Source organism: Macrobrachium nipponense, chromosome 36 (assembly GCF_015104395.2).
Source record: "Macrobrachium nipponense isolate FS-2020 chromosome 36, ASM1510439v2, whole genome shotgun sequence".
In the NCBI taxonomy this organism is placed as follows: domain Eukaryota; kingdom Metazoa; phylum Arthropoda; class Malacostraca; order Decapoda; family Palaemonidae; genus Macrobrachium; species Macrobrachium nipponense.
In genome coordinates, this window is record NC_087220.1 from 14679134 (window position 1) to 14695394 (window position 16261).

The window sequence follows — 16261 nt, forward strand, 5'->3', positions numbered from 1 at the left end:
CTATTTATAGTGTTTGGGTTCCAGTGTTTGACAGCCTGCCTCCTTAGCAGTTCCATTACTCTTCTTATTATGTGAGCTGTTTCTGGGAACAGGCTTCTGCATGAGTCCTGGAGCTACTTCAGCCTTTAGTTTTTCCAGATTCCTTTTCGAGGATCTCGGGATCATGCCTAGTGTTCTTATGATTATGGGTACAATTTCCACTGGCCTATCCAATATCATTATTTCTATTTTCAGGTCTTGATACTTATCACTTTTCCCCTTATTTCTCTTCAACTCTGGTGTCCCATGGTATTGCGACATCAATGAGTGATGCTTTCTTCTTGAATTTATCAATCAACGTCATATCTGGTCTATTTTGCACGTATCACCCTATCTGTTCTGATATCATAGCTCCAGAGGATCTTTGCAAGAGCGTTTTCTATCAACTCCTTCAGGTGGTGCTCATACCACTTATTACTGCAAGGTAGCTGGTGTTTCTTACACAGGCTCCAGTGGTTGGTTTTTGTCACTGAATCATGCCTCTTTTCGTACTGGTTCTGCGCAATTGCCAGACATTTGCTTGCTATGTGGATTATGATCTAGTTTTTCATATTGCACTTCCTGCATATGAGTGAGATGTTATTTCCGTCTATCGTTCTTTGAACATATCTGGTTCTCAGGGCCTGATCTTCTGCCGCTGTTATCTTCCTCCTGTTTCCTTCTTGAGGTCTCCCCTCTGTAGCCGTTGCCATGTTTCATCGCTAGCCAGTTCTTTAGTCTGTCTCAAGTTTATTGTCCCCTGCATGGTTTGTGCTATTCCTCTGTTCTGTTTGTTATTCTGTCTGAATATCTCTGGGTCTTCATCCATTTTTATCAGTCCTTCTTCTCACGCACTCTTTAGCCACTTGTCTTCACTGGTTTTCAGATATTGCCCAGTGTTCTGTTCTCGATGTTGACATAGTCCTCTATGCTTAGTAGCCCTCTCCCTCCTTCCTTTCATGTTATGTATAGTCTGTCTGTATTTGCAATTGGGTGTAGCACTTTGTGTATTGTCATATGTTTCCTAGTTTTCTGGTCTATGCTGTGGAATTTTGCCTTTTTCTATTCCACTACTCCTGCACAATATCTGATTACAGGTCCTTTCCACGTGTTTATGGTCTTTTATCATATTTCCGGTGTTGAGCTTTGACTTGAGTATCGCCTTAAGTCTCTGCATATATTCTTTCTTAGCCTCTTGGTGTTTTATATCCTCTCCTTCCATTATTCCCCGTATTTGTATCCTGTCTCATCTATGTGTTAGATATTGTTCCCATGTGGTAGCTTTATTCATTCAGTCCTTGTCACTTTGCCCTTTTATATGTTGATCAAGGCACATATTTCTATTCCAAACTCCATACTGATGTCCCCAGATACAATTCGTTCAGTCTTGATTAGGGTATCTATTTCCTTGTTACTCTTACCATACAGCTTCATGATCCTTGAGCATCAGATGGTTAATTCTGTTGCCTCTTTTCTTAAGTTGGTGCTCAGAATCCATCATCTGCAGAGCTTTTGGCATGGAAATCATGGTGCTATGAAGAGTTGTGGGGGCAGTGAGTTGCCATGGAAGATCCCTCTCCTGATATTAACCTCTGCTGGTCTTATTCAAAGCTTGTAAGTATTTTATTTCAGTTGCGTATTGTGTTTTTAGGAAGCTGATGGTGTTTTTTCCTCTACCCCATATATTTTCCAGGTATTTTATTAACCATGTGTGTGGTATCATGTCTAAGGCTTTCTTATAGTCATCCATGCTATGTTTTTAGGTTGGGTTTCCTCATTATTACCATTTTGTCCATCAGGAGCTGATCTTTTGTCCCCCTACACTTCTTTCTGCAGCCTTTCGGTGTTGGCGGGCGAGGTTGGTGTTTGTATCATCTAGGTAGTTCTGTAACCTTTCCATGATGATACCTACATATTAGCAACTTTCGCATTAGGTGGTAGGCAGGTGGTAGGCCTGTATACCTGTAGGTTTACTGGGTATATTAACCGGGGTTGCTCTTGTCTTTGTGTATTAAGGATATTCTCCTTGTGGGGTCCTCCATTTAGGCGCATAGTGGTTTGTGATACAATGCTGGGGTTGTTCTGCTATTCGTAGGTGTAGGGCCTAGAAAATTTTTTGAAGCCAGTATCCATGAACTTCATCGGGACTTAGGCTTTTTCCAGTTGGTACTTTCTTTAGTGGTGTCTGATTGTGTCTGTCGTGATCTCAGTGAATATTTGTTTTATTCTACCCCGTTTTTTTCTTCTGCTTGACTTCCTGGAAGCCATGTTATTGTTATTATTAGAGAGAGGAATCGTTCAGTTAGTTTTCCCCAAGATGAGTTGTATCCTTGCAAAAAGATGTCACCTTCACACTGAAAGGTGACTATTATAGTTACATATGTATCTGGTAAAGAAGTGACAAATAATTTTACACCCCATATGCAACGTTTACACGTGTCCCCTTTTATATGAAATTAAATATCCAGATGTTACTGGATTTTACAGAGTTCCTATCATTATTGGTGACATCGAGATACATTAGCTATCTCGCAAACCTCCCACCCCCCCCCCCCCCCCCCCCCCCCCCCAACCCCTTCCCCAATGCAAGAAATATTACTTGAAAGAATAAAATATGATTTTTACGAATTCCGATTATTCCTTGCCTGTGGCAGCCAAACAGAGTTCTTGGTTTAGCTCAAACGTATCAGAAGCAATCAGATAAATTGTAATGGAAATATTAAAATTCAAGTTTATTTACAAATAACAACGGGAAAAAAATAAAATCTTAAAAACTAAAGATAATTTTTCGGCCAAATATCAATTAAAACATTAAAATTTAAGTTATTGAAAAAATTAAAAAAATTAAAATTATTACCAAGACTAAAGAGAAAATTTTTTTTCTATCGAATAATTACCTTGAACACCATAAAGGTGTAAAAGGTGTCAAACTACGTTAATGAAAGCTGTTATTAACTAGTATTGCAAATAAATCAACGTTGGTCGTTATACTATACTCTATAGTCGATGGTATGCTCTCTTCCACAGTATTTGCAAAACACTGAAAATTACATTTGGAACTTTCCCAAATATTTGCATATCGAATGGTCGCCTTAAGTCTGCCATGACCTTCATCCATTTTGGACATCTTACAGTAACAAATCCAGCAATTGTAATAAATAAGAGATTATGAGAGCTATTATAATGCTAAAAAATCGCACAAAAAGCCGCACCAAACCAGTGCACGGACAGTACATGAGACAGACTAAAGAACTGGCCAGCGATGAAACGTGGCAGTGGCTACGTAGGTGAAAACTCAAGAAACAGAAGGTTGCTAACAGCGGCACAAGATCAGTACTAGAAACTAGATATATTCAAAGAATGATAGATGGAAATAACATCTCCCCTAATATGAATAAAAGACCATAAAACCACATAGCAAGTGAATGTCTAGCACTTGCAAAGAACCAGTACAAAATGAGGCATGATTCAGTAGTAAAAGCCCTCCACTGGCGCTGTGCAAGAAATATGAGGTAGCTTGCATTGATAAGTGATACGAACTCCAATCAGAGGAAAGATGGAAAACAATCAGGCAAAGAAACTCTGGACTGTGGTATCAGAAAAGATAGGGTGATATGTGCAAATAGACCAGACATGACGTTGGTTGATCAAATAAAGAAGAAAGTATCACCCATTGATGTTGCAATACCATGGAACACCAAAGTAGGTGAGAAAGAAGAGAAAAATTGTTCTATGTATCAAGACCTAAAAACTAAAAGTGGGGAGATGGGGGAGATATGGATATGCTACAGAAATTGTACCAATAACCATAGAAAAACTAGGCCTGATCCAAGATCACTGAAGGTACCTGGAGAACCTAGAAGCTGAAGTAAGATAAGTGATGGATCGTAAGAGGCACGATGCAACCTGGAACCCCATACCATAAAAACACCCAGTCGAATAGGATGATTGATAGACAAAAAGAAAAATAAATAAATTAAAACAAATTTAATAATAACTAGATATCTGCCACGCAAGAGAATTTGTTTTCAACTTTATAGAAATCTTAAAATAAGTTATAGAATTGGCCTTAGCCGTCTTCGGCTATTTCACAAAGTGGAAAAACGCTCCCATAAAACTTTCCCAATTAAGTCCTTTATGGACATATTACAATGAGTATTGCTTATGAGAAGAGATACGGCAAGGCTTGGAGATATTTTATAATTGGAAAAACTGAAAGAGAAATGAAATATTATTGTTTTTAGATCATTATATATTTTGCTATCATTACCCTCATGACCACGAACAGCACTAAGATAATCATTTGGGTTATAGAAATATTGAAAAATGGGCAGGTTTAACTAAATTTGATGAAATAAAAAACCACCCAGTCGAATAGGATGATTGTGATAGACAAAAAGAAAAACCAATAAAAAATAAATTAAAAAAAAAATTTAATAATAACTAGATATCTGCACGCAAGAGAATTTTCAACTTTATAGAAAGCTTAAAATAAGTCATAGAATTTGGCCTTAGCCGTCTTCGGCTTATTTCACAAAGTGGAAAAACGCTCCCATAAAAACTTCCCAATTAAGTCCTTTATGGACATATTACAATGAGTATTGCTTATGAGAAGAGATACGGCAAGGCTTGGAGATATTTTATAATTGGAAACTGAGAGAGAAATGAAATATTATTGTTTTTAGATCATTATATATTTTGCTATCATTACTCTCATGACCACGAACAGCATACGATAATCATTTGGGTTTATGAAATATTGAAAAATGGGCAGGTTTAACTAAATTTGATGAAATGGAGGAGTTAAAATATAAAATATAATAGTAAAACCGTTTTCTCCGTCTAAGAGTATTCTAATTCTACTGAATGTCACTGACGGGGAACAAACCGTTGGCTTAGAATTGCTTAGACATCGTAGGTAATGTGAATTGACACATTGCATAACCCAGCAACCTGGAAATGCCAGCTGGCTGTGACGTTACCTGATAGGATATGAGTAGCAAGCGGAGTTGTATAGATATTAGATTTCTGTATTCATTGAGGTAAATTTTTAACATTTTGTGATTTTACCTTTAAAAGTAGTTAGATATCCCCCCCAAAAAAAAACCCTGTAATTTCTTTGCTTAGAAATTGCTATTTTTTATAATAATAATAATAATAATAATAATAATAATACTATAATATAAAATAATAATAATAATAATAATAAATAATCATAATAATAATAATAATAATAATAATAATAATAATATAAAAACACCAAGAGATGAAGGACACGATCAGGAAAGAATATATGCAGAGACTCAAGGTGATACTCAGTCAAAAACTCAACGCCGGAAATATGGTAAAGCCATAAACACATGGGCAGTGCCAGTAATCAGATACAGCGCAGGAATAGTGGAATGGACGAAGGCAGAACTCCGCAGCATAGATCAGAAAACCAGGAAACATATGACAATACACAAAGCACTACACCCAAGAGCAAATACGGACAGACTATACCATAACACGAAAGGAAGGAGGGAGAGGACGACTAAGTATAGAGGACTGCGTCAACACCGAGAAAAACAGAGCACTGGGGCAATATCTGAAAACCAGTGAAGACGAGTGGCTCAAGAGTGCATGGGAAGAAGGACTAATAAAAGTAGACGAAGACCCAGAAATATACAGAGACAGGAGAATGGCAGACAGAACAGAGGACTGGCACAACAAACCAATGCACGACTAAAGAACTAGCCAGCGATGACACATGGCAATGGCTACAGAGGGGAGAGCTAAAGAAGGAAACTGAAGGAATGATAACAGCGGCACAAGATCAGGCCTTAAGAACCAGATATGTTCAAAGAACGATAGACGGAAATAACATATCTCCCATATGTAGGAAGTGCAATACGAAAAAATGAAACCATAAACCACATAGCAAGTGAATGCCCGGCACTTGCACAGAACCAGTACAAAAAGAGGCATGATTCAGTGGCAAAAGCCCTCCACTGGAGCCTGTGCAAGAAACATCAGCTACCTTGCAGTAATAAGTGGTACGAGCACCAACCTGAGGGAGTGATAGAAAACGATCACGCAAAGATCCTCTGGGACTAATGGTATCAGGACGTTAGGGTGATACGTGCAAACAGACCAGACGTGACTTTGATTGACAAAGTCAAAGAAGAAAGTATCACTCATTGATGTCGCAATACCATGGGACACCAGAGTTGAAGAGAAAGAGAGGGAAAAAAATGGATAAGTATCAAGATCTGAAAATAGAAATAAGAAGGATATGGGATATGCCAGTGGAAATCGTACCCATAATCATATGGAGCACTAGGCACGATCCCAAGATCCCTGAAAAGGAATCTAGAAAAACTAGAGGCTTGAATTAGCCACGGGGCCTCATGCAAAAGAGTGTGATCCTAGAAATGGCACACATAGTAAGAAAAGTGATGGACTCCTAAGGAGGCAGGATGCAAAAACCGGAACACCACACTATAACATACCACCCAGTCGAATTGGAGGACTGTGGATAGAGCAAAAAAAAAATAAATAAATAAATAATAAATTAATAACTATAATATTAAAAGCCAGAGTAATGTTATATATTTATGTGTAGGTTTAACAAGGCGTGATCCGACATTCAACTTACTCGAAGGTTCGTGCTTAAATCTATAGTCAAATAGAGCGTTGTTTCAACAATGAAAATTAAATGAGTACTATTTCATAAAATAATTTTATTTGTACTCTTTAACATGCACATTATTTATTTCCTACATCTTCATTCTGAAAAGAAATCATCCAATACCTTATCATAAAATTCATCTACTTACTGCCTCTGTACTATTCCTTGTAAAACTTGTGACAAGAAAAATAACCTCCAAACTAGGAAAGAATTTTCTACTAGATTAAACCAACATAAATATTCGGTTAGAACAGGAAAGACTTCTAGTGCCCCTTTTTATTCTTCTTAGTAATCGTCACCATGCTATTGATTGAACAGAAGCAAAAAAATCTTATTTTGTAACGATTATATTAGTAGGAATATAATTGAATCTGCTTTTATGAATACGTATTCTAGAAAAAAAAAAAAAAAACTGTTGAATCTGAACCCTGGTGTGTACAAATTAGTCAATCTTATCATAGATAAAATAGTGAAAAGTTTCAACAGTATCCTCTAAATTTTTTTATTAGTCATTTTCCTTTTTATGTATTTCTTATTGATATTACTGTTCATTCAGTTATTTTGATATTACTTGCTGTTGTTTCTTTTAATGATGATGTCTTTATATGTATGTTGTTAGTACCGCTATTATTGTTACTATTCGTAATTGTGAATTTATTTGCTTTATTAGCTGGTCGACAGGTAGTCAATTTTCTTAATTTTTTTATGTAATGCTCTCATTGGGCAATTTCCTTTCCATTCTTTTGATTTGTTGGTGTCGCATGGTTGAGTAATCTTTATGAACATTGTCTGTTTGTAATGGCCTTATTATACATGTTTTCTATATTTTTTTCTTTCTTCACTGTGCTTTTTTGAGAGCTTTCTTGCTCACTCTTTTTGTGCTTTGTGTTGCTTTGTGCCTTGAAGATGGATTAAATACACGGAAGTACTTGGCACTCTGTCTCTTCATTGTAACTTTTCCATTGGCTTTAAATATATATATATATAATATATATATATATATATATATATATATATATATATATATATATATATATATATATATATATATATATATATATATATATATATATATATATATATATATATATATATATATATTTAAAGCCAATGGAAAAGTTACCTTCCTTTTACTGTACCCCCATTCATATTCTCTTTCTTCCATCTCACTGTCCAACCTCTCTTAACATTGCTTCATATTGCAACTGCGAGGTTTTCTTCCTGGTATATCTTTCAAACCTTGTTACCCACAATTTCCCTTTCATCGATGAATGACCTCATAGGTCCTGGCGCTTGGCCTTTGGCCTAAATTCTATATTCTAGAAAGTGAATCACCCATAAGGTTGGATTATACATTTTTTCTTTACTAAATGAAAATTTTACGAGTTGATTTAGCTTAAAAGTACAAGGTAGTTCATGTATCTTGAAAGTACTGTGTGGCTCATATGAAAGTTATTTTATGTTGTGTTAGCTTCATTGATATCAAACAGGAATCACACGTGGACATAAGAGTGAAATTGGTGTACTGTGTTATCTGTCAGTTCTCAGTCGTCCCTCTTCGGAGAACTAATCACACTTGTTCATTTCTCATGGTGCGGACTTTCGAAATTGCCTGCGGTTGAGTTCGAGATAAAAGCATGACCATCAAATCACACGCTGTTTAGCATTTAAGGGCGATTTAGATTGGCACCATTTACGTTTTGTGTATCCTGGTTCTTTCAGAATGCCTGGTAACCTGTCTTTGTTCCTTCAAGTCTATTAATATGTTTAGGTATCTATTTTGTTTTACTCAAGGTTTCGGAGAGGTCAATGATCAGTTTCAACTTACTTTTGGCATAACCATTAATGCAATGTTTGCTTAGCATTATATATCAATGAGGTCATTATATTGCTGAACCAAATGTTAGGATACTTAGAAGAAGGTTTAATTTTAAAAAATTGTGGTGACAGGTTACCATACGTAAAAAAGACTGATATTGATGTCTTACGATGGTTTGCTTCTATCAAAAGAATGAAACATAGGTTAGTGAAAGAAGTGCAGAAATCAAAAGTTTTTTGAGAGAAGCAGGATAGAAAGGCCATGAACAATCCGTATGTCTGAAGGTGAGCTTTTTGGACGAGAGAAATGAACAAGAGAGCAAATGGTGCTTTGTGTGAGTGTATTGTTGAAGAGCCTTATGTTAAACTATGTAAATTGGCCAATTTTGGGAATATTTTCTGCACAGGGGTCTCATCGTGATTCAGAAGTTAAAGCTTGAATGTTGCTGTGACCATTATCTCGCTTTTTCTCTGGGCTCAATTCTTGTTAGGGAATGGATCCATGTGTTTTGGGGATGGTGCCTTATATACCCGCATACACTTGATAGTAGCCAGAGGACTTTTTAACAAAAGGAAACTACGAGACGACTTTTCTGTCCATCCTCAGATCTGAAAACCTACTGCGGCTAGAGGTATGGCTGCGAATTGGTCTTTTGATCATCCACTCATCAATCATCAAGCATACAAATTGTAGCCTCTTAGAATCAATAGTTTTTATTTTATCCTATGGGTTAAGGGTTTTAAAGTTATCCACCCTGACCGTGCGTCTGGCAACGATATAGGACAATCCGACACTGGGCTCGGGCTGACTCTTTCATAGGTCTGGCTCATACAACATCATATGATGTACAAAGAAAACTCGATTGCGCCGAAGAAACAATGGCATATCTTTTACTTGTTATTTTATAACTTGAGTCCGAGGAACCTTGATAGTTATTAACAAATTGATAAAGTTCTTAGGTTACAATATTTCATGTGCCCCTCTCGTTGATTTCTGCTTTGAGATCATCTTACGTGTGGTTATTAGCAGGTTTAATTAAGTGTATTTGTCATGTGGCATACTGAAACACCTGGCTGGCACACGGCTAGAGTTTAATACTTCTGTGAAGACTGACAAACAATATGATCATGGGTAGAACCGTCAGTGCACTTAAGGTTCTTTGCAGTATACCTTCGGGCCCCTACCTGCAATTCCTTTCGTTTCTTTCACTGTATCTCCTTTCATATTCTCTTTATGAGAGCGATCAAGGCAAGTACTTCCTTGGGAATAACTAAGTACCTTGGGTCGAGTATTGGGGCCTGTAAGTGTCATATGCCTTTTCACTCTGTTATCTTCTATACGTTTGGTGTTCTTTTGAATTCATCACTGTTCACATACAAAATCGTGGATTGATAACGTTTGGCTTTCTAATATATAATAGAAGCCTTAGATTAATATGCTTGATAGAAACTTAAAAAATCGATTAGTATTTGACCTGACAGTTACTTACAAAGGCTTTTTAATATGCATTATTTAATAACTAACATAAATATACATAGATAACAGAAAACAGTATCTGGCTTCATAATATAATGAAAAATACTTTAAAATTGATATAAAAATATTTAAAATTGTCACGGCATGATTTAGTTAATTTACTCACTTTTTTTTTTTCTTTTTTTTTTGTGCCTGCTCGATAGATTTGGCCATTCAGAACTCTCATCCTAAAAAAAGAAAAAAAATCCGAAATCTGAAAAAAACATCACTTTGAAAGATAAGGATACACAATTTTCAATGTGACATGCTAAGTCGTATAATACTCCATTTTAGTGCATTTTCCTCCATTGTATGTTTTTATCCCATAAGCATTGCCAAGGGTTTTTTCTGTTTTTTCTTCTCTATAAAGTCCCTTGTACTTTCCTAGAACTACTCTTCAGAAGTCCCTGGCTTTCATGAAATCTAAAGCTTTAGATGTTTTTTTTCCGAAAGAAGCTACACTACTTTCCTCACATTCATACGTTTGCGTACCTGTTACATTCATGTTACATTTGATACAGCAGGTTCTCTTTTTATATGCACCTTCTTCAAAATGTTTACTGCATATGCAATGAGTAGTAGGGTTAAAGTTGTACTTTCTCTTACAACGATGAACCCATTCCGTCTTGTTTCCTCATCACAGAATCGAAAAATCGACCCAAAATATCAAAAAATATCCTTTTTTCTATTTGAATACCTACCCAAAACACCCGGCGCAGCTGTTTGGCATTATTTAAATAATAAATTAGATTATATAAAAAATCAAAAAACTATGGTGTATTCGAAGAATTTAAAACTAAAACTAATCACTGCAGATATGACTGAATGACCTGTGATCTACATTTTGAATGAAACGGTAGCTGAGTGACTTTTCGCCCTGACCTGTACTCCAGGAGGTGCGGCTCTTGGGGGGATAAGCCGCAGCCCCCCCCCCATCCCCCCACCCCCCAAATGACTCTGCCTGACCCCATTCTAATCTACCCTGGTCTACACAAGTCGAGAGATACTGTTCTGATATTGAAAGTCACAGTTAAAGAGGAGAATTGATGACTTAAACACGAATTGTATTATTTTTCTTTCAAAGGCCTTTGCTTGTCTATTGTATGTGTGTGTGTGTGTGTGTGTGTGTTTTAATACGTATCATAAATGTCACTTCCGAGTATGGGCTGAAAAGTGGCAAAATCATGAAATTTGACAGTTTTGTCAACATTAATTCGTAACAGCTGGTGACCATTAAATATCAAAATTAAACGTTTTAGGGCAGATGAGATGGAACAAATTTATGACTATAATGACATAAGCTTTGGTGACAGATGTAATTAATAATAATGTTACCATATAAGAGAAAATAGTTTTATATTGTTAGGGGAGACTCGAATAATCTTTTCCTGTACTGATGTCAGTAACTTGATTAGGCAGAGATGTCGCTGCGCTGTATGCTTTCATCGGTCGGCAAGAAAGCTTAAGGCAAATGTAGACATTCATTCACTTTCGGTTTTAATGGGAAACTCCGGAATCTTTCTCCCTTGTACATTTTTACGTATTTCAGAGCATGGAATCCCCTTCTGAGATTGCACAAATGCACTATACAAAACAAGCAGACTCACGTGTACACACTCCAAGCGCTTGTACCCGTGACCGCAATCGAAGAAACTTGAAGGTCAGCTCTCCCATTGGGAGGCCGTGTCGTTCGCGTACCGAAAAGCTCCCTTCCGGTGAAGTACTGCCCTTCGTAGATGTTCCAGGTGTCGGCGTTCAGGACGTCCCTGTGGCCGGTGAAGCGGGCTGAAGATATGCCCGGAAGGGGCCTTGAATAAATACAGATTCCCGCGTGAATCTGTCATAGGTTTTCAAGTTATTTGCTTGGAACATTGCCTTGATTTCATGGGTTATTAAAATTGATGGGATTTTAATAATTTTGTGGTACTTTTATTCGCAATGGGTTACACGAGAAGGTTTTCGTTGATTCCGTGGTGGATTATCTCGTCAACTGTAGAAGTTACTTTAAGTTCGTGGTTGAAAAGTGGACGGAATGTGTTTGTTTTACTTTAAAGCAGTGATTTCAGTCAGTCGCCATAGTGTTGTGCCGTTAGCTTAAGCGTGCATCCGAGGAAGCTTTACTTTTATTGAATCGTTGATTGGGATGAAAATCGTACTGCTTCCAATGTGGATTTTTACAGGAGCATTCAGTTGCTTCCATTGGATTGAAAGTGTTAGAATTATTGTTTGCATACGGATACTGTTAAACAGTTAGGAAAGTAGTAGGAAAAAAAGGCTTATCAAAATATATTTCTGTTAGTTTGGATCATTCAGTTTTAAACTATACTGTAAGGCAATTGGTTATTGAGATGTCATTTTAAAAGAATGGTAGCTTGCTTACCATATTTCTGAACTTAGTGGGAAAGTCCGTTGAATATTTCTATGCCGTGCACATAATGAATCTTTCCTTGGAATTCCTTGTTGTAATCTTTATTTTCGTAATAAATCCACCTGTAATATCATTATATAATTACACAATATGCTCAAAAATCACCCATTGAAATACAGGGAAATAATGTTAAAGAACTTACCACTTGCATTGTAGGTCGTTATGTTACACTACTTAAAAACACGTGTAATTATGTTAATGTAAAAATCCTATTTGATTGCAAGATACCAATATCTTGAAAGCGACAACTCTTGAGATATAGAAATTGGGGAAATTATCAAGTAAAACCCATTGAAGTATAGGAGGTGATGGGAGTTTTGCTCTTGCATAAGGCTGTGAAATGCAGTTCATTGGTTATGGTTTTGACGAATCAGTTTTGTGAAAATACGTGCCATTACGTCAGGTGTTATAGAATCTCATCCTTTATAGAATCTGGAATCTTTTTAACAGAGAGAGAGAGAGAGAGAGAGAGAGAGAGAGAGAGAGAGAGAGAGAGAGAGAGCATCAAAAAGATCTGTGAGACTTACATGCCAGTTTGATGGACACTTTCAATGTCATCGTCGATTCCTTTGGTCGACAAGTCTGGGGTGTAAGTGTAGAGCTCACTCACTCGAAGTCCCCAAGTTATAAGTCTTGCGGAACACCTTTGTGTAAAGGCCATTAGGACCCGGGATGTTCGAAGCTGTAAGAACTGGCGCTTTAAGTAAACTCGTAAGAGCGTGAGTTGCGAAGGACAAAATTTGTAGAATAAGATTTCAGCTTAGTTATATTTTCAGATAGCTTATTTTTTCAAGGTAGTATTTGACGATTCTTGTATAATAAAGGGCGTACTAATCACTGGTTTACAAAGAAATTGAGGCAAGCACAAAAATACCCGTTTTTACCTAATTTGGGGGTGCTGAATTCAAATTTGAAATCCGTTTTTACTCATCACCTCTAGTTATCTATCCTGTTTTATCTGTTATAAGCTCTTGAAATGTGCACATATATTCTCTGTTTATACTAAAATGAGACTATTTAAAAGCCAGAAAACTAGAGGTGATAGAGAGCAAAACTATTTATAAGTTTGAATTCAACACACCCAAATTAGCAAAAAACACCTATCCCCATTCTTGCCTCAGACCAAATTTTTTTTTTTTTAAACCATAGTTTTTAACTACTGCATTTGACCCTGAATCCTAAATCCTAGAACGCAAGAGTAGGATTCGAACCCAAAGTAAAAATATTACGTAATACGACGTTGAATATTAATACCACCCCTGTGGGTTGGCAGCAATACTATTCAGTAAAAATGTCAAAGGAGGTTTTCAGTTTGAAGGGAATTATAGGAAATACTAAACCCACTTAGCTGTGACCAAAATTTGAATGAGGGTGTTAAAGTGTACGGGGGGCAGCCACCAAAGAACTTATACATCTTTCACCAGAAAGGTCCTAGACAGATAAATAATGGAATCAGAATCTGGAACAGACTTCCATATCTTAGATGCAGAAAGAAAGTCGCCAAAAACGTTGAGTATATTCCTAGTCAAAACGACTTCTCAGTTTCCAAGGCTCCATCGATAATCCCACTTTGCCCTCAGGATGTTTCAGTCGTAAATCCATTATTTCCAAATATTGAGCATATTTTGGTTTTATGTAACATGAAGTGTGATCTGGTGATTTATTTAAAGTATCTTTGAAATGAAACTTACGTTTGGCTGCAGTAATCAGAACAGTTAGTGCTAAGGACATATATCGAAGGGACTCCATGATGGATGGGCCGTGTTTCCTAAAAATTGACTGCGTCAGGCGCTGCCGTGCTGCCTCTTTTTATATAGAATCTGCTCCGAGAATTATTTCAAGCAGCATCTGGTACACTGTTCAGAGAGTTGAGGGGGTGGGAGCAGTCTGGGGGTTTCGATAAGCTAAAGTTCTGGGATGGCATTAGGGAGGAAAGGAAATTCCTTTAAATCGGTAGTAGATGGACGGATTTTTTTTTTTTTTTTTTTTTTGCATGAGTAACTTTCGAATGCTTATCGAGATTTTTTTTAAATTTATTTTTTGCCTTCAGAAAACTCCTATCTAACTGATGTTCTATTTGTTTTCCGCAGGTAAAATGTTATTAATTACTCCCCATAGTTTATTACTGTTGGTCGTATTTTTGCGTGCGCGTTTTGTTTTTTTTTTCTTTTTCTTATGCGGTGTTTACGCAAGTTCGAATGTGATTTGACTGACAGTCGGTAGTGAGAGTTTATCTGATTAAAAAGAGTACTGTTGATGTTATAAAATTCATTAATGTTATAGCCTTCGTTTAACACAAGGATAAATTCAACAGTGAAAATAGAAGCCGATCTTGCAGATATGAAGATAAGGATTAGGCGACATCCAAGGCCATTTGTATCTGACTTATCTGATAACCGGGTGATGATTATTCGATAACTCCCTAAAAAGCAGGGCATGTTTCAACGTTCTGTCAAATGGGTGCTGCTGAAATTCACGAGTGTAGTCTCGCAAAAAGGACCGGGTGTGGGAAAGGCAACATTGTCGCCGCTGTGTGGAAATAGTTCATATCGACCTTGGGGAATTATCTCAAAGCGTGGCACATGGAGCTCAGTTACTCGTAGCCTGATAAGAGAGAGTAAGTGTTTTCTCTGAGTCTTGGATGACGGTGAACAGGTGGAATATATGAAAATGATAATTCAGTTATTCTCATCAAGTTTATTTGCAAAAGCTGGTTTACGGCGCTGTACGTGCATCTATTTCTGTCTATAATTGAACTGAACTTTCGAGAGGTTGTTGATAAGAGGAGTTTGTGCAAGGCATAATTTCTTTCATGCTGTATGACCTCATCTCTCTCTCTCTCTCTCTCTCTCTCTCTCTCTCTCGAATAGTGTTACAGTAGTTTAAATTTATAAATTTATCGATAAGTTCATGAAATGCAAAACTGCGTCATCAGTGAATCTGACATTGCGTTTGCCTGAGGAAATTACCGATAGGTTCACTATTTTAATTTCATGCAATTGAAAAGACTTGTGATGAGTATTATATATTTGTGTGTGTGACTATAGCATTTGTTTATCATTTTATGTCCAGAATATCATACTATAGTTGTATCATTTATCTTTCGGGTCAAATAGTTGAAACTGCGTTTCTTATTTATTTTAAATCCCTAGAGTAATACTAAAAATGGAGTAGTGAAACTTGTTGTTTTATCTTAGGCCACAGATTTCATCAATTAGGTCAGCTGACATTTATGACAGTGTCACATGCGAACTTTTTAATTTTTTTTTATATTCTTTAGTATCTCCTAAGAACTGTAAACAAAGTAGCCAAAATGTGGGGGCAAGATGGTAGACGCTTTAACGTTCTTTTGATAAAACTGGGAAGTTCTGTTTGTATGCGTAAGGGTTTAGCTCCTCGTGAGAATCGCTGAAAGTTGTGCACAGGAAGAAAGTGGTTAGAACAATCATATGCATTGCCAGGCTCATAGTTTGCTTATGAATGTTCTAACCATTTTCAGTTTCTGCAAAAGAAAACCACTGAGATGCATTCGTATGTTCGTTCGCACTTTTTCTGACCACCTTTAGATGTTAAAAAAAACTACTGAGGCTAGAGTGCTGGAAACTGGTATAGTTATCAACTTATCATCCACCCTCCAAACATCGGGGGAAGGAGGATCCTGTTCTGGATGCTTCTGAAACAACTGACGAGAAAAGCAGAGAATCCTGTTCTGGATGGTTCTGAAACAACTGACGAGAGGAGGGCAGAGAATCCTGTTTTCGGATGGTTCTGAAACAACTGACGAGTGAAGCAGAGGATCCATTTCCGATGG

At 36.8% G+C, this 16261-nt stretch overlaps 1 protein-coding gene across 1 annotated transcript in view; it reads right to left on the reverse strand.

Moving 5' to 3' along the window:
- LOC135203371 (uncharacterized) overlaps positions 1–1546 on the reverse strand; it is an 89610-nt gene extending 88064 nt beyond the window's left edge. The window contains exon 1 of the mRNA XM_064233105.1: positions 1445–1546. Coding sequence (XP_064089175.1) covers positions 1445–1546 — 102 coding nt within the window. The remainder of the gene's footprint in view (positions 1–1444) is intronic.
- Between the last annotated feature and the right edge of the window lie 14715 nt (positions 1547–16261).